The 19,404-nt window shown below is 34.8% G+C and overlaps 1 protein-coding gene across 1 annotated transcript in view; it reads right to left on the reverse strand.

Moving 5' to 3' along the window:
• nup160 (nucleoporin 160) overlaps window positions 1–16,116 on the reverse strand; it is a 51,574-nt gene extending 35,458 nt beyond the window's left edge. The window contains 8 exon segments of the mRNA XM_051100008.1: window positions 2,572–2,669; window positions 3,039–3,278; window positions 3,386–3,500; window positions 3,592–3,667; window positions 5,436–5,661; window positions 7,464–7,674; window positions 14,633–14,741; window positions 16,001–16,116. Coding sequence (XP_050955965.1) covers window positions 2,572–2,669; window positions 3,039–3,278; window positions 3,386–3,500; window positions 3,592–3,667; window positions 5,436–5,661; window positions 7,464–7,674; window positions 14,633–14,741; window positions 16,001–16,091 — 1,166 coding nt within the window. The 5' untranslated portion in view covers window positions 16,092–16,116.
• Window positions 16,117–19,404: the final 3,288 nt, after the last annotated feature.

Consider the following 19,404-nt stretch of genomic DNA (forward strand, 5'->3'; position numbering starts at 1 on the left):
ATGGGACAAATGGTTCATAAGAAAAAAACAAAACAAAAAAAAAAAAACGCGTGAACTGACCAGCCTAAAATTGAGGCCACAGAACCAACAGATTTTGAGGACATGCTAATTTGGTTGTTCAAGAGTTGATGTGCTTACACCAGTAATTCCTACTTGCAGGAATAACTTACATGTTCTGTTTGTTGTGTTATAATATCTGTTAGTGTTGGGTTCGAGTCCACCTAAGTCGAGTCTGAGTCGAGTTCAAGTCTTTAACCAATCGAGTCCGAGCCCAAAACGGGCCGAGTCGGACTCAAGTCCGAGTCCCAAAGGTCCGAGTCCGAGTCAAATCCAAATCCAAGGAAACACTACTATTTGTCAGTATCTTAACATTGTTTTAACCAAGGGGTGCTCCAACTCGGTCCTAGGGGAAGGTGTCCTACAGATTTTAGCTCTAGTCCTAATTAGACACAGCTGAACCAGCTAATCAAGCTCTCACTAGGCATACTAAAACCCCCCTGGCAGGTGTGTTGAGGCAAGTTGGAGCTAAACCAAGGACCAGGACCATGTTTGGGCACCCCTGTTTTTTAACCTTTACAACCAGAAAAACGCTATGTCAACTGAAATATAAGAAAAGCAAATCTCTAGTGGATCTTGCCATTTTGATTTTTGATTTCACAACATCTCATAATTAGTGTCCATGCTCTGCTTAGCAAACTTCACATACTTTCCATAAGTCACAGCAAACTCACACCTGTTTTATTTTTGAATGCATTTATAGGCACATTAATTACAATAAATTACATTACATAAGGAATAATTCGTGATGGGCCATTGAATGATTAGAAAGTTATGCACACCCAAGGTAGTTTTGGACCCATAAAAACTATTACTGCAAAGATGTTAGAAAAATTATTTTTCTTTGAAGCTAGAAACTGCCACCATGTTTAAAAAATAATAATAATTTCAATACAGCAAAAACTAATCAACTAATGCAAGTAAAACATTCTCAAGCTTACTGAAGACAAGTAAACACTCCAAGTAGGCTTATTACTTACAAGCAATAGGATAAATAAATATATTAATCAAAAATACAAATGAGATAATATTCAAAAAAAATATATAGAATCTTTTTAAAAACTGAATTTTTCGTTTTTTTAAGTTTTTAGGTAGGTCTAAAGGCTACTACAGAGACAGACTACAAATATTTCATGAAGTAATAAATGTCAAAATAAAACACTGCAAAATCTTCGCTGTATACATTAAAGATGATCATTAAATATTAATATTTATGACGCGGTTTACACTGCTGTCGCTTTAAGATCTGATGCAGAGATTAGAGCCCTGCATTTCAGGCCGAGCCCGACACGCCCCGACTTTTTTACGCCCCTAGGGCCGAGCTTCGGGCCAATTTTCACGTCATATCTCAGACGAGGGCCGAGCTTCAGGCCTGTTTTAGGCGTCTCTTTATTTATAAATTTTAGACGTCCACCAATTATGGTGAGGAAAAATAAATAAATAAATTTGCGCTGGTGGAAACAACATGAGACTTCGCATTCACTTTCGAGACCGGCTCGGAAGGCGTTTAGTGTCTCTGTCAGCAGCAGCGAGCGCGCCTTTACCGCAGCTGGAACAGTTCCGTATTCAAGTGCACGTAACAGGCTAAAGCTTGCCGCAAAGCACCGGCAAAAGTTATTACGATTAATGTGTCAGGGGAAAATAGTAAGGAGATTTTTGAATTATATATTAATAAACTAGTGTTTTCTGAGCCAGTGTCGCTGGGATAAAGTACCCGATCCTGACTCGCTCTCATCGATCATCTCCTCTTTGGACGTGCGTTTAGAGAGAAAAGTATCTTTATAGATTACATAATGAAAGAGTTTTTGTTTTCGATTTGTTTTATTTCGTTAAGTAATAATTTAAAGCTTTCTATAGATATCTTTAACATGTCTGTGAGGGATGTATTCGCTGAGTTTTGGTTCATTTTTGTAAAGTGCTTCTGTTGAGACGACAGAAGCGCATCATGTTTGTGTTCTTTATTTGCAGCGTTTTGTTAATATTGTGAATGCACACAAATAAAAATAGACCCTTTACAGTTCCGAATGATGTATTACTCTTTGCTTTATGAGCAAAAATGACGGAATGTTTTAAATAGTTTCCACTGAAAAAATGCAAGTTATTGCACTGGCGCCTCCATGCACACGCGATTTAATATGCACCTGATAGCACACATTTATCTAGGTTTAACGTTTAAACTAACATTGTTTTATGCTTGAACTGTCTTCCGTCAACTGTCCCTGGACTCGGATGGACTCGGAATATTTTCCGAGTCCGAAAGGTTCGAGTCCGAGTCAAGTCCGAGTAAAAATGCATCTGAGTCCGTGACAAGTCCGAGTCGCCTAAAAATTGTACTCGAGACCGGACTCGAGTCCGAGTATGAGTGCAGGTACCCCAACTCTAATATCTGTACAATATTTAAGACAACATTTGTATTTATAAGTTAACATTATAAGTTAATTTCTCCAAATGAGCAGTTGCTAAATACAAAACCTCAATTGTTTAAACTGCAGAATCAAACTGTATATTACTCACTGCTCAAAACTGATGTACTTCACCACAGTCTGGTTGTCATTGTCCAGCCAAACAGCCCAAATATCAGTCGCCGTCAAGACAAAATCCACTAGTGTCTCCTGTTCCACACAAACACACATACTTGTGAGTATACTTTCAACAGTTATCATATGATCATATGTGAACCTGGACCACAATACCAGTCTTAAGTAGCACAGGTATATTTGTAGCAATAGCCAACAATACACTGTATAGGTCAAAATTATTGATTTTTAATTTTTATGCCAAAAACTATTAGGATATTAAGTAAAGATCATGTTCCATGAAGATATTTTTTAAATTTCCTACTGTAATTACATCAAAACTTTTGACTTTCTTGTTGAACAAGCACTTATTTATTCAGCTTTCAGATGATGTATAAATCTCAATTTCAAAAAATTTACCCTTGTGACTGGTTTTGTGGTCACATATGATGTATTGATCTCTACCTGGGTTGAAAACAGTGTTGAGATGTGGTCCAAGCTGTAGCGATTGTTCTCATTGGCCACCAGCTGCAGCACACAGAACTGACTGCGTTCGGGTACTGCGAGGTAGATGGCGAGACACAGTCCGGTGGATGAGGAGAAGAAGAGACGGAGCTTATGAGCCTGCGCTGGAGAAGCCTTCACCTCCCCACGGCCCACGGGCATATAATCCAACATATCGGTCACCAACAGACACATCTGATTCTAAAGGACAATAGATTAATACGTCATTGTGAGTGCCGTGCAATTATAGAAATGACATCTTTGATCAAATATGTATGTGCATCATGCTCTGCTGGAGCCAAACTGACCTTAAAAGACCACATGCGCAGCTTATGATCTTGACACAGCGCAAATATGAAAGTGTCATCCTCTAGCTGGTGGACAGCCAGACTGATGGCCAGATCAGAAATGCTCTGATCTCCCCTGTGAATGGATGCAAGTTTTTGCTCTGCTCTGTTCTGGGCTGTGCATGATTCAATCAACATCTAAATTGTATGCAAAATAAATAAAATACCTGATGGCGGTGGGCATCCAGCCAGCCAACCGCTGCATCATTGAACTCTGTTTCAACTCCAAAACGGACACCGTCCCTTTATAACAGAAAGTGGAATCATGATTTTCTATAAACAAAGGTATCTCCAAACTATCTTAAGACTTGAAGAGTTAGTTCAGTCAAATGTAAAAATTTTGTCATTGTTTACTAACTTACATGTTGTTCCAAACCCATAAGATTTCTGTTCATTTTAAAAATGCGAAGAAAAATATTTCATATTCTTTCTTTTTGTCTAGCCAATGAAAATTCATGCAAAAGTCCAAAAAGACATTATAAAAGTTATCTATAGGAATTGAACGGTTGAATCAAAGCCTCAGAAGAGACATTCACAATCATTTTATATGCCAAACAGGTTTAATTCATATATAACTATTGATTAATACACACAGAGCTCATCAAATATAGTAAACAACTTAACCTAATGAGAACAAAACTTTTGTGTTTACCATATTTGATGAGCTCTATGTATGTATTGTTCAATGCTGATATATAAAGAGATTCAAAAATCAAAAATCCTGTCGTTTACTCACCCTCATGTTTACTTTTTACAAATTATGTTTAGAAGACATATACCACTAGCTGCGTTTCCATCCACCTATTTTTATGTGCATTTTGGAATATCGCACAAAAACTCTGAATGGAAACACGAAGATGCGCATAAATTCTAAAAATGCGCATAAAAAACTTGCGCACAAGTGAGTAGGATAAACTTTTTAACCGATAAGAAAATATGTGCATAAACTACGATGGAAACACTTGTACAAAATAAATTCGTCCATGTGCATTAAAAAAGTCATGTGACTTTTCCAAAAAGGTGATTTTGGAAGCTCACTGGAAGAACATATAGTTTCTTAATCATTGGTTTGTTCGTTTTGTTTATAATGAATAATTTTATATTTAATATAATTAAGTTTGTCCTGTTTTATTGTCTATTCAATCAGTTAACACCGAATCGCAGCTAATTCGGAACTGAAAGTAAAATGTGCACAACAATTTAAAAGTGAAGAAAAACGTGGAAAAGAGGAAAAACTCCAACGAACTACCCCACAACCTCTCCCCCCGGTGATACCGGTGTTGTCACGCATCGATTAACCGGTGGGAAAATTTCCTCGCACCGTCACATCCCTACTGCTCTCCCTGAGGTGCAAGCAATTCATATATTTATATGGAAATTATCATTTTCAGTGGCTTCTCCTAGTTTTTTTTAGTGATATCTAGTGCAAGTTTATCAAGAAGTTACGATTTTGTTCTATTTGTCTCGTTGGATGGAAACGGTGCAAATGTTTTATGCGATAATCAAGTTTTGCACATATGTTAAATTCACATCTTTGGATGGAAACATAGCTAGTGAGTCTTATGGCATCAAATCCTAAAATGTTAAGATCCATTTCATAATATACAGAGAAAAAAAAAAGCTTCATCACAATGCCTTCTTTAGTGTTCTACAGAAGAAAATTACACGAGTTTGGAACAACATGACACCGTCACAGCAATGTTTTAAATTAATTTGTCTTTTTGCCAAAAGCAAGCACACATATTACATAAGAAATGGAACGGGACATATGTTTACGGTCTATGGATTGGGCTGTGTGACGTATGCAATGAAGACTAAATCAATGATTACAGTGTGTTTCTTTGGATTCTGAAACTATGACCTTTACAAACGTATTTAAGACTAAGATATGCAAGACATTTAATTATAATTATAAATTTAATTATAAAACATTTTCACAGTTTAAGAACCCACAGACTACCAATGTATATAGAGTAAGACAGATAAAGATAAGAACTGCATAAACACAAACCATCTTGATCATGAGCAGGCAACGTGACTACAGTAATGCCGCCTGATGGCGAGGCGAGAGCAAACAGCGCCTCCCCCTCATGACTGATCCAGGCGGCCGACGTGGACGGAGCGGTCGCCTGTGTTCCTTGTGCAAATGGGAGCACATAACTGTGGGCTGGTTCGTTTAAATTCAGCTTTCCGATGTCTGTGAAAATGGACTGCATCTGGAGTTCAGTGACCAGATCCTATAAAAGAGCAATCTGTTAGACCATACAGAGATTGTACATTATACACGTAAGCAATATCATTACATTCAGTGGTTCATTGTCAAACAGGACTGCAACAATTAAATAAAAATATCAGTAATAAATTAAACAATTAAACAAATTTAAATTAAACAATTTATGGTAACACTTTAGTATAGGGATTTAGGGAACAATTCTCACTATTAACTAGTTACTTATTAGCATGCTTATTATTAACATATTGGCTGTTTATTAGCACATATAAAGCACCTATATTGTATGACCATATTCTACATCGCTAATCATACCCAATACCTGAACTTAACAGTTACCTTACTAACTATTAATAAGCAGCAAATTATACGTTTATTGAGGCAAAAGCCATAGTTAATGGTTTGTTAATAGCGAGAACTGGACCTTAAAATAAAGTGTGACACAATTTATCTTAATTGTGAACCCAAAATGTATACAGAGATATATTTTAAATGAATGTCAACAGACAGGACGAAAATCAATTAAATTAATATCTTTTGAAGTGTAAACGCACACTAAAGCCCAAAGTATATATATAAGTATAAGTACATAAGTATAATTTGACTGTCCAAGTTCCATCTGAAGTCTGTGCACACTGTACGCATGCACTTCCTTTTTCACATTTTTCTATTCAAAATAGAAATCTTTTGTAGCAATATACAGTACAGTTCAACAGCAGTACACACTTTTTTTCCATTTTAAAACTTAGATTATTACAAAAGAGTTATATTTTGAATAAATGCTGTACTATTTGTTCATCAAGGAATTCTGAAAAAAAAAAAAAAAAAAAAAAAAAAATCACAGATTCTAAAAAACTAAACAATTAAACAGCACAACTGTGTTGTGAAAATTAAGTTAACTACATATTTACTTATTTAAAAAAAGTAGTCCAATACTTATTTATGCATTTATTTATGTAAGAGAGACTCAAAGGCATATGTACCACAAAAAGACGATGGTCACACTTTACAAGTTTCCATTATTTAATGTTAGTTAATGTACTAACTAACAAGAACAAACAATGAGCACTACATTTATTATAGTATTTATTCATCTTCGTTAATGTTAGTTGATGAAAATACAGCACTTCATTGTTAGTTCATGTTAACATTAGTAAATGCACTGTGAATTAACATGCACAATGTTTGATTTTAATAACGCTTTAGTAAATGTTGACATTAACATTAACTAAGATTAATGCTTAAAGGTTCATTAGTTAACTACTTTAGTTAACATGAACTAAGAGTGAACAATATGTTTACAGCATTTATTAATCTTAGTTAAAGTTAACTGCAACATTTTCTAATGCATTATTAAAACCAAACGTTGTGCTTGTTAACATTAGTTAATGCACTGTGAATTAACATGAACAAAGAACAACAGTATTTTCATCAGCAAACATGAACAAAGATGAATAAATACTGCAATAAATATATTGTTCATTGTTTGTTCATGTTAGTTAACATTATCTAAGATTAACTAATGGAATCTTATTGTAAAGTGTCACCACAAAAATGTAGGTCATCATCTGTAACAGCGACACTGTGGACAGCACAGTCAAGCTCAACAGAGCGCATTTAGTGGAGGGAGAAAAATCTTTGATGCGTCACAATTCTTTCTTCAATTACTTTAAATTTTATAATACATACGTTTAGAATTTTTTTTAATTTATACATAAATTCTAGCTGCACCAGCAGGAAAAACAAAAAAACATTTTGATGTCGTAGCAGTCAGGAACTGCCTATGAAAGCAAAGATCCAGACACTTACACTGCGGTACATGCGGCTGGGGTGCGGCAGCACCAGGCGATGAACTGACTGGCTGGTGACGATCAGAATAATGACATTGTTAAGGGTCTCTTGAATACAAACTCCTCCAGGCAGCAAGAGGCAGTTTGGGATACGCAGGCGGACGGCATTATTCAGAAGATTAGTGTCCAGCGACTGCTCGACAAACTGAACTGTGTCACCTGAGGTGGACCTATAAAATAAAAAACATGCTCAAGTCAAACAAACTTAATTCTCACAACAGAGAAAGTTACTGATTTAAGGAATGTATAAAATGTGTTTAAAGTATAAATTAGATCATATTTATAAACTAACGCCTATTTATTCAGAACATACCATTATGCTAGAAAAACTTCAAGGGTAGAAAACAAGCATAATGTATAAGATGGCAATTGTGACTGCTGTGATTATAAAGTGTACATTACAGCATGTCATTTAAATCTACGTCCAGTGATGTATAAATATTGATACAGTCAATGTTTTGTTTTTTTTTCCTAGCATCAATTGCTGCAATTTAGCATTAAATGACGCATTTAAATATGGCTGTCACTGCCAAAACTTTGCCATGTATGCTGAGGAGCATGAAAAATTTAACTTTTATCCAAATTATGACTGAAAAGCAAGAAAAGTTCTCTGTTATAGAAGGAACCTTTACTGATATTTTTCCTGAATTGGTACTGGCTTGTGTGGACACTTGCACACGACGAAATGATTTGTTTGTAAACATTTGGGATGCGCGCAGGGACCGAAATTAAGTTTTTGACACACCGGCCAAGTTGGCCGGTGGATTAAAAAAATCAACCGGCCAAGCTTATTTTTTACCTGCCAAAATTCTGAACGATTTAACACAGATATATCCAAAGCATGTTATTCTGTATATTATGTGTGCTCCGGACAGAGAGGAGTGACAATTAAAATAGGGCTGGACGATATGGCAAAAATTCATATCACGATATATTTCTTAATTTCGGTCGATACGATATAATTCCTATATCGATACGGACAATATTAAAAAGCCTCAGGAAAAACACACACAATGGATGTCTGTACCTACAAATGTCTGCAAACTGAATTTGCACAGTCTATAATACCTCCAGGCTCCTCCTATTAAAATTATATAATTTTTTTTAAAATAAAAACAGTACAAAAAAAATAAGGTTCATATTTTATTTGTATTTAGCCTTTACAAACAGGAAATGTGAAATAAACTATCAAATAAATAAAATTCTCAGACTCAGCTTATTAACAATAATATATTTCCATTTAAACTAGAACAGGCTGAATATTCATATAAATTGAAACAACAAACAAACTGCTTCAGCCAGGATAAAGAAACAAAAATAATACAATAAAATAAATAAAGAGTGAGCAACAACAAAAACACATTGCTCTGGCCGGGGTGTTTTAACAAATAATGCTACCTGTCAGATTGTGCTACCAACACTGTGTTTTTCATACTGTAATGTTATGTTTAGGGTTGGGGTAGGTGTACACGTTAATAAAGCCTCACACAATATTAATATCACGCTGGAAGCAAAATCTGATAGGTAGCATTTTTCGCTGTCGAATTATGCTACCATCTGTTTTAATGGGAGGTAGCAAAATCTGACAGGGTAGCACAAATTGTCAGAACACCGGTCAACCGTTAACCGACAGAAAGAATTTTGACCGATTAATACAATCAGTTAAACGGTTTAAAAGGTCTTTTTTTCAGTAATTCAGTAATCAAAATATTGTAAAACGTTTTCTGGATGGTTAAAATAAAATGAAATTGCATTTTTGAGAGAAAAAAGATAAATCGCGTAGGCCTATCGTTAAGTCGCATTTTATTATTAAGAAAGACCTGGTGTCGACGCGAAATATTTACAATACACTATAAACATAGGCTAGGCTATTTTAGTTCCCCTCACTCCACAAAAAAATCCTTTCAATTTAACAGTATTTAGACAAGAACAAGAATGAAAAATATAAGAAGCTCGGCGACAAGACAAAACCAAACCACTGAGGCTAAAGCGAAACTGAAACTAATATTGTGTCTCATACGACACAAACCCAAATGTCTCCGTATTCAAGATGTATTTGAATGCTAAAATATTATTTGTTATGTAAACCTGGTTTTGTACTTCTCGCATTAAAATATCCACACAAAAAAAATGTTTGGCATAATATCACGGCAGTACGTTGATAACGATTAAGCAGTGTGATTTTTTTCCATATGTTTGGCTGATTGTGTGCGCGCGTGCGGGCGCCGGCGCAATCACTTGATTTTTTCCTTCTAACAGGGGAAACGACTCTTTACAGATCATCAAAACTGTAAACGGTTTGCTGTTTGTAAAATAAAGAAAAATAGGATGCCGCTTTCAGCCGTCTTCCTTTCGCGCAGCACAAAAATGAACGAAAACTCTGCTACTAGCTAATTGTTGCACTTTTTTTTGTTTGTTTTATTAAGTAAAAATATTTATCTTATAGGCATATTCTTTCATTATATATATAGCCTAGCTTTATGATGTTTTTCTCCATTCGCAGAAGCTGCAGGTGATGCGACGTGTCCATGTGAATCCTCATGTTCTGTTGTTTGCTGCTTTTTGCGCATGTAAAATTAATCCCGGAAAACAAATGTTAGTATTTTAACGGGTCACAGACACTTATCCTTTCTAAAATAATTATATTCTAATTTAAAATAATCTTGTCGGTTAACGGTTAATAATCGGTTAACAAGCGTCGGCTGTCGGTTAGGAAAAATAACCGAAACGAACATCCCTAGTGTTGATGACACTCTATGACAGGCTCTAGAGGTTTCTGGCAAGAAATATTATTCTGGTAAGAAATATAATTTCTGGTCAGGGGTACTCATTTTGTAGCTAAAACTTTCCGCGACGGAACTTTACCAACTACTGCTGAGCGCTGGCAGCGTGTCTGTGATGTACGTCATCACGCAATTCTGTTCTGCTCTTTCTGACGGCTGAGCACTTAACGTCATTCAGTGACAAATGCTAATGTATAAAATTATATATATATACAAATGTATATCGAAATATCGGAAATGGGTTTAAAAATCGTATCACCGTTATTGAAAAAAATTCTATCGCGATATACATTGATATCGAATTATTGTCCAGCCCTAAATTAAAACATCAATAAGAATTCTGGTGGTGGCTTTTCTTCCAGTTCGCCAAGCTTTCTTTTTGAAGGCTGGCTGGCTCCAGTTAAAAACCGCCACATCTCGCCACTAGCACGAAACTACCGCTACGTTGAGTGTGGGATAGACGGAAATGACGTGAGTGCGGCGCTCGCGTTTCACTTACGCTTCGGTACGTCGCATGCAGACGGCGGCGGGGGAGCATCACAGAGATCCGCGAGACTGATACTGATTAACATTACTGGTGAAAAGATTTACTCGCCATGTGGCGGATGGCGCTTTAAATTTAACTCGCCAGACAGAGAATTTGCTCGCATTTGGCGAGTGGCGAGTGTTAATTTCGGACCCTGGATGCGCGTACATCATGGTTGCAGAAAACTCGGGAGAGATAGCCTTAACGGCTAGAGAATGATTAGATGTAATTTTCGAAACGTTCTCTGCATATTACAAGAGCTTGTCACCCAGCAAATAAGCACTGTTATTCAACAAAATTGACATTAAATAGTGGGATAGTCTTACAGATCCGAAATAGGGATGATGTTATTGTGAGCAGTTCAAGCAGCAGTCTATGGAGCCACTGAATAAAAGAATTAAAAAGGTAAATGTGATTTTATATTTCAAAATTCTGACTTTATTCTCGCAATTCCGAGATTATATATCTCAGTTCTAATAAGGAAAAAAAACTCGTCATTTTCTCTTTTCCCCTCGGTTCAGAATAGGAGTTTACATCCCACACTTTCGGCTTTTTTCCCTCAGAACTGACAAATTCACTATTTTTGAGTTTAAAAAAAAGTCTTATTATGAGATATAAACTTGCATTTGCAAGAAAAAAAAAAGTCAGAATTGTGAGATAAATAAATGTTATGTAAAAATGTTAATATTAATAGGTTTAAACAATGTTTCACGCTGTAACTGTAGGGCTAATACAATACGTCCCTAATGAACAGCATATGTGAATATTACACAAGTCATTCCACGAAATGGTACAATTTGAGTCCCTCTGACCTTTTTAAGTGTATTTTATCTATCATTTCACCAAAATCTATTTTTAAAAGCTTTTTGTATTAATTGAAATGTCTCCCTTATTAAGGTTTAAAAACATGACATACATTTTATCTTTATATTAGAAATGATCTTGTTTTTTTCCATTGACACTATTTTTTGTCATGTCCCTCATGGCCTTCTATGAAAGTGTACTTGGGATATGAATAGTAAAATTAGAAAAAGGTCCATACATTTTTCCATTCTCATAAACATCCATCTGTGCTTTTTTGCTGGCAATGTTTTTTTTTCTAAGTAAATTCATGATTACCTCAGTAACCCCTCAACCCTGTTACACAAATCATTCTTTCCCCATAAAAATAATAAACTGATCCTTATGTGATATCATTAACATCATATAATATCATATCATCATATAATATCATATCATATCATATCATATCATATATACATCAGTGACATCATATAAGTCTTCTGAACAACACAGTGAGCAGACAGGCAAGTTACCACCTTCTTTTATAATTATAATGTATTAATACTCATTAACACTCAACCGTGTTACATCAAATAAAGATAGAAAACTATTACTTGTGAAAATGATCTTTTATATTTTAATATGCATGTTTTCTTAATATCATAGATGTCTTGTGCTCTCCTGTTATTCACTACATTTAGAGCAGTGACCATTTAGAGCAAAAAAAACAAAATTACAACCCCATCACACTCAACCCTGTTACTTATTTGATCATAACGGCGTTGTGAGATGAAGCTATCCAGTAATTTAAATGAATTATTATATTTGATCAAGAGTCTTATACCACATGCATATGTTAAATGTATTAATGTCCACGTTAAAGCTGTAAAAAACAATTTATATGTTAAGATGTATTTGTCTCTTCAATCCTGTTACGCTCTTCAACCCCATCACACCTACATTTTTATTAATTATTTTTTAAGTTTATGAAAAAGTAATTTAATGTTTGTTGAACTCAGTCTGAAATGTTCAGGGCAATTGTAAGAATATTGACTTTAGTTTAAATTCTGAAGTTAAGCCACTACTTTGATCAAAAATGATGAGGTTGCTGTCACAAAAAGTTCCATTTCAGGCCATTTCAGTATAGCAAAAGTGTGAGATTTTATGTAATTTTATATTTGCAAGTACTGAATTAGTGTGAGGGACATCTGATTAATAGGAAAATGTTGAATCTTAAAATAATGACCAATAATAATAGGGATTTGATGCCTGAGATGGGAAAATATGCTTTTCTAGAAGTTAAATATGTCATTAATATTGTGGGGTGTTCAGAAAAGTAACACGTTTTGGTAAAAAATCTAAAAATGCGTAAGTTCAAATCGTACCGGTTTCGTGGAATGACTCATGTAGACCTATTGTTTAAATCCAATTTATGCTTTAAAAGTAATCATAGCAGTTTTCATCCATAGGATGTCCGTTTAAACATCTACAGTTAGCTTCAAATGGCATCTTTGATGGCAGTATTCTATAAAAACTATTTGCATTCCGATTTTGACATCAAAAGGCACAAAAATATTTTTTCCTCTTATTCCATGGATTTTGCCCAATTACCTCCACTTGTTACCAGTGTTGTTCTGCAACCACTATGCGCGCAGCTGCAAGTGATGTCACTGTGACAACTACTCCAAACTAGTCTATAGAGAAATAAACTGCATACTGGATCCATGCATTATGTCTTAAAGGGACAGCAGCCATAAATACCCGCTGTCTATATCATTAATATTAATCAAACATATATATATATATATATATATATATATATATATATATATGCTTAATTTAGACAGTGAACACTATGCAGCGTTAACTTACACCAGGGATAGGCAACGTCTGTTCTGGAGACAGGGCTATAGAGTGCGACCAATTTGGTTGCACGTGCAACCTAATTTCTCAATGGTGCACCAGTGCGACCAGCCGTTTGAGGGCTGGAAGAAAACAAAAAAAGTCTCCGTGACCTTGGTTCAACAGACACACATTAGGCCAATGTCGTGGTCTAAACCACTCAGAGATAGTGAAGGGAGTGTGGGAAGACCATGGCCGGCAATTAGTGATGCGTGGATGGCGGTTATATCTGCGGGCGCTGCGGATAATCCGCAGGTCAGGTAATAAAAAAATACATTCTGATTATTTTTTGCAGGTGGGTCGCAGGTGGATGAGATAAATCAATAATGACACAAATATTAATATTATGTTTGATGATTGCGCCTGATGCGCCTGCTCCATCCGCGCCAGCACCAGATTTGCTGCCTGTTCGTACATGAGAGCAGGTCAAGGGAGGCACGCCGAGTATTAAAATAAGAATTATTATTGATTACTAACTTGACACTACATTATAACGAAAAGAATACATTAAAAATGTAAATAATTTGATTTTTACGATTAGAAATTTCCTAAACTGGGTGAACCCCTATAAACTTTTGTCCAAGGATCCAGTATGTTCAAACACCCAACCGATTTCGTCAGCGATTGCGCAGAGTCACGTCCGGATGTCAGTTAACGTTATTCTTTTTAGCGTGTATAAAAGCACGAGTGATTATAAGCTTATATAAATGTGCAGGGATGTGCAGATCAGCTGAATGTGCTGTTAAGTTTAGTTTAGTTCCAACACTGAAGTAAACCCTCACCCACCTACAGCCCTGATGACCCTGAAGACCTTGATTATCTGGTTCAGGTGTTTGATTAGGGTTGGAGCTAAACTCTGCAGGACACTGGCACTCCAGGACCGACGCTGCATATCCCTTACACTATTATATTTCTATACCTAAAAACTTGCATTAGCCCCTACTTTATTTACCTTTCTTTAACTCAGTACTATTTTAAGTATGCTTGTAAATTTTTAATTTGTTCATATTTTATTGCATACTGTTCATTTGTCTTTAATAGTGATTAAACTTTATTAGTTATGTTGGTCGTTTTTGATGTGATATCAAAGAAGTCCTTAGAAGTGAAGCATTTAAATGAGCGATAAGCTCTCACCAGTGGATGAATCGGTTGCTGGTGACTGAGAGGAGTTTCCCGCTGTCCTCATATGAGAATCCACCTGCACTGTCTGCATACTTCACACCGCCTGAGTGAAGTCCAACACCTGTCGGACACAACAACACAGACTTCAAACAACATGCGTAATATCCAGCACAACCAAAAAGATCTGGACACACTCAAGTGAATTTATATTTCTCACAATCTAAAAAATATTTTGGCAGATAAACTGCATCTGCAGAAAGATTTTTCTCTCTATAATTCCCTTATTTCTATGTCTGTTATTTCATAGCTTCCATGAATTCCCCATATTTAAAAAAAATATGGAAGTCATAATATAGAGTAGATGTGGTCAAACTTTTGACAAGCAGTATATGACTTAAAAAAACAAAAACACAAGACATTTCTCTGTCTTTCTCTCTTTGTCTCTCTATAAGGATCAAAGACAAGATGTCCCCTCCTGGTATCAGCATCAAATTAAATTTACAAATGAGATTTTATACACATAGAAAGCATATTAAAAGTATCGACTTTAAAGGTTTCAAACAACTATCGTAAAAATAAAATGTTCTTATCATTCAGGGTGACATGTAAAAACTGAACTACATACTTATTCTGATCTGTGCTATTTACTATAGATACATATGAAAATAAGTGATCATATTAAATTGTATTATATTTTAAATGACTAAAAACAACTTGCTGAAAAATGGGTGGTTTGAAATGACAGTGGCAAAGACACTGCACTGATCTTTAAATATGGGTTTTTAATTTCTGATTATGCTTCTACTAAATATGCCTGACAAGATTTTTTCAATATATAAACTATGGTTACGCTTATTTATTTTTTATTTTTTTACTCTTTCTTTAATCCTTAGTGAAAATGTATGATAGCCATTATTTTCTGTTCAGGAAAAAATAAAATTGAACAGGAGACATTATAATGCACAGAAAATAATAAATAAGATCTGTATTTAAACTTTTATTGTTTTAGTTCTTGTAACCCCTTTGACCCATATACAAATATACATATAAACAAACAAGTAAAACGAGAGGCAGATGTACATATTACATCTAACATTTATGTCATTATACTGTACTACTTATGTTGTGCTACCAATACGTTATGACTTTTGCCCTTTATGGGCACATAACAAAATCCCTTAAAGAAAATCGGGAAAAAAGGTAACAATTTCAGAAAACTATCACAGCGAGCAGCGCGCCTGTTCTCAGTCTGCCGCCTCGCGACACACACGCGCTGCAGCTGCCAACACTGAAGCCACAGTTTATTCACGCAGCCTGTTTTAAAACACATCTGACTGAAAACGCCGGTTCTAAAACAGCTTAAAATAAAAAAGGCGTTACCCAGATTCAGTGTGATCTGTCTGAATCGTAAAACAGACTCTCTTTCAAATCCGCAGATCTCTATGTAACTCCTTTCTAGCACACCCGCCATCTTCCCGCGTTGCACATTGGGACTGACTGAGCTCCGCGCTTCCGCCTTTCAAATACTTAAAGGGCCAGTACACTACAGTATCTCTGCAGATATTATATAAATATTTTTAATTTAATAATTTTATAATTTAATAATTTTTAATAATTAATTTAAAGATTTGCTGGAGGAGTAATAATGTCACAATTTCACACATTAGTATTTCTTTAAATGTCACAGCAACTAAACATTGGAAATCTGTCTATCTTCGCAAATACTATACTGTAGAGTGCTGCAGTGTCACTTAATTTTGTAGGCAGACTGGAAAGTTAGTGTAAACCTGGTTGTCAGTCTGGCTTTATGCAAGGAAACAATAACACTGGACTAATTTTAGATTTAAGTGATTATAAGGATTACATAAGTGTAAACAGTTACGTTCTACTTACACAAAGCTTTGATACTGTAAAACATCATGCTTTATTTTATTTATTAGATCATTTTAGTTTTGGTCATTACTTTAAAAGGGCAGTACAAAACCTCCCTTTCTGTTTCTTCTGGTCATGCAAATGATGGTTTTACATATACATAATGACTGTTCAAGGCAAAAGAATTAGGGACAGAGAAATGAAATGCTGTTAGCTTGCTGATGATACAGCTTTCAGAGTATCTTAATATATTCTATTAATATATTCTTCATAATAATTCTGAAGCTTCAGCCTTAAATGTAAGCTACATGTTTTCCACTTAAAGACAATGGCATTCTTTTAACCCAATTTAAATTTAAATTAGTATTCCAGTTAGGGAGGAGGTAACTTATCTTGCTATTATTATTATCTGTAAAAATCAGTCAGACAGTGTACAATCAAATACAATCAGTGTTTCTACCCAAAATTAATGAAAGTATTAGGTATACCCAAATCTTTTACTAAAACAGTTGTATATGTTGTGTATATGGAAAAACAAATCACTATTTAAATAGAAATATTTTATGTAATTAAAATCAAGGAAGTTTGAATGTGCTTGATTTTGTTACTTCTAATGTAATTTTAGTTGAACTAGATTTTATTAAACATAAAGATGGCATTTATTCCAAGTCTAATTAGTTGCTTTTGATATGTGACTGAGGTTAACAAACTTCCCATTCAGTTATCCAATTTTCATAAACAGGCTCGTTTATGCTGGCACTTATATACAAAGATAATTATTCCTCCCACAAACAGCTAGAATAATAAAAATGTTAAATATAAGAATAAATCGATTTTCTATTCTAACTGGTTTACAATGATATACTAACGTTTTCGCAATTGATAAATGGTGAAGGACATTTAATAACATACTGAATACACTAAAACTTCACAGCAAGTTTTATTAGTTAACATGAACTAAGAATGAACAATAGCTCTAGGGCATTTATTCATCTTAGTTAATGTTAATTTCAGCATTTACAAATGCATTATTAAAATCACAAGTTGTGTTTGTTAATATTAATGCAGTGTGAACTAACATGAACAATCAACAAACAAACGACTATTTTTAGTAACTAACATTAACAAAATTAATAATGTAATAAATGTATTGTTCATTGTTCATTCATGTTAATACATTAACTAATGTTACCAAATGACACCTTATTGTAAAGTATTACCAAATTTTGTTTTAAAACATTAAGAATCCCAAAAAGTGTAGCCTTGTATTTGATACAGCCTTTTTTGAGCCTTTTGCAAAGCACCTGTAAATCTTATAAGTAATAAAGAAAAAAGGACTCATTAAATGGTGTTGATATTAAAGACTAAAATAACACAATTAATTATTTAGATGTTTGATTCACTGGCCATTGATTCATTCATTATGTTCCTTTAAATCAGGGGTGCCCAACCCTGGTCCTGGAGATCGACTTTCCTGCAGAGTTTAGTTCCAGCCCTGATCAAACACATCTGTCTGTAATTATCAAGTGCTCCTTGAGATCCTAATTAGCTGGTTCAGGTGTGTTTGGTCAGGGTTAAAGCTGAACTCTGCAGGAAAGTCGATCTCCAGGACCAGGGTTGAGCACCCCTGCTTTAAATGTTTAGAAATTAAATCAAATAGTTAAATCATAACCAGTTGTTAAACATGAAAAAAAAAAAAAAAAAAATTAAGATTAAAGCACTTTCTCCATTTATTTGTCCAACTTGAGAACCTGATGAGCCTAATCATTTAACCTTGCATAGTAATATGATTTTTATGATTTAAAATTACATGGGAATTAAAATAATCGATTGCACATGGGTTTTGACAAGCATGGGTTCCTTTCTATTCAATTCCAACCAATCCTGAAGTTCTTACAGAATCGCACAAACGTACATATTGTTTCTTGGTGTCTTTGCATCCAACACCTTTAACCCTATAATAGCCTAAATTAGAAGTACTCACCCACCTGCAGGCTTAAGTTCCTTTACCAATTTCCAATTAATTTTTGAAATTTCCTACTTCCAATCTTTCCAACATGATCATGCTTTGAAGTGTTTATGTCACTAACTCGGCTGTGCCACCACAGAGATTTATTACGCTTGCCTCCTTACCCATTTACTTCCTTCACCACTACACAGAGTAGAAGGACAGGTGTGATCAGACACGATCCCTTCTGATGCAGTGCAGAGTGAGTTGAAATCAAAAGGGAATGTCGCTGGTTATGTAGCTTCGGTTCCCTGAGATAAAGGGAATCAGACAGGGAAACAACCAATCAGCCCGGAAATGTGAAATACATGAAATGTCCTGTTATTGTTTTTCATGATTGATTAAGACCAAAGTGGAATTATCTTAAAATATCCTATCTTCACCAAGAAAATATGGCATAATAACTGACCCTAAACCAGTAATCATTAAAAAATGAATTCTGCTTTGCAAAACAGAATACCACCATCAATTATATTTCTTATATAATGTAACATTTTTAATAGAGAGTAGCGGTGACTTTCTGTGGGCAAACGAGAAAGTGCTTTCCACTGATATTATGACTCATTTCAAAAAAAAAAAAAAAACATTACCTGAGGCGCTTGGCCAATTTCTTCCTTTTTTCCTGATTCTATTGCTATGAAATACACTCTTAAAAATAAAAGTGCTTCACGATGCCACTGAAGAACCTTTTTTGTCTAAATGGTTCCATAAAGAACCTTAAACATCTGAAGAATCTTTCTGTTTCACAAAAGGTTCTTCGTGGCGAAAGAAGGTTCTTTAGGTTATAAAAAGGTAAGAAAGAGATGACCTTTGACTGAATGGTTCTTTACTGAACCAAAAATCATTCTTCTATGGCATCACTTGAATAACCTTTTAAAGCACCTTTATTTTTAAGAGTGTAACT

The sequence above is a fragment of the Labeo rohita genome, chromosome 25, assembly GCF_022985175.1.
Source record: "Labeo rohita strain BAU-BD-2019 chromosome 25, IGBB_LRoh.1.0, whole genome shotgun sequence".
Lineage (NCBI taxonomy): Eukaryota > Metazoa > Chordata > Actinopteri > Cypriniformes > Cyprinidae > Labeo > Labeo rohita.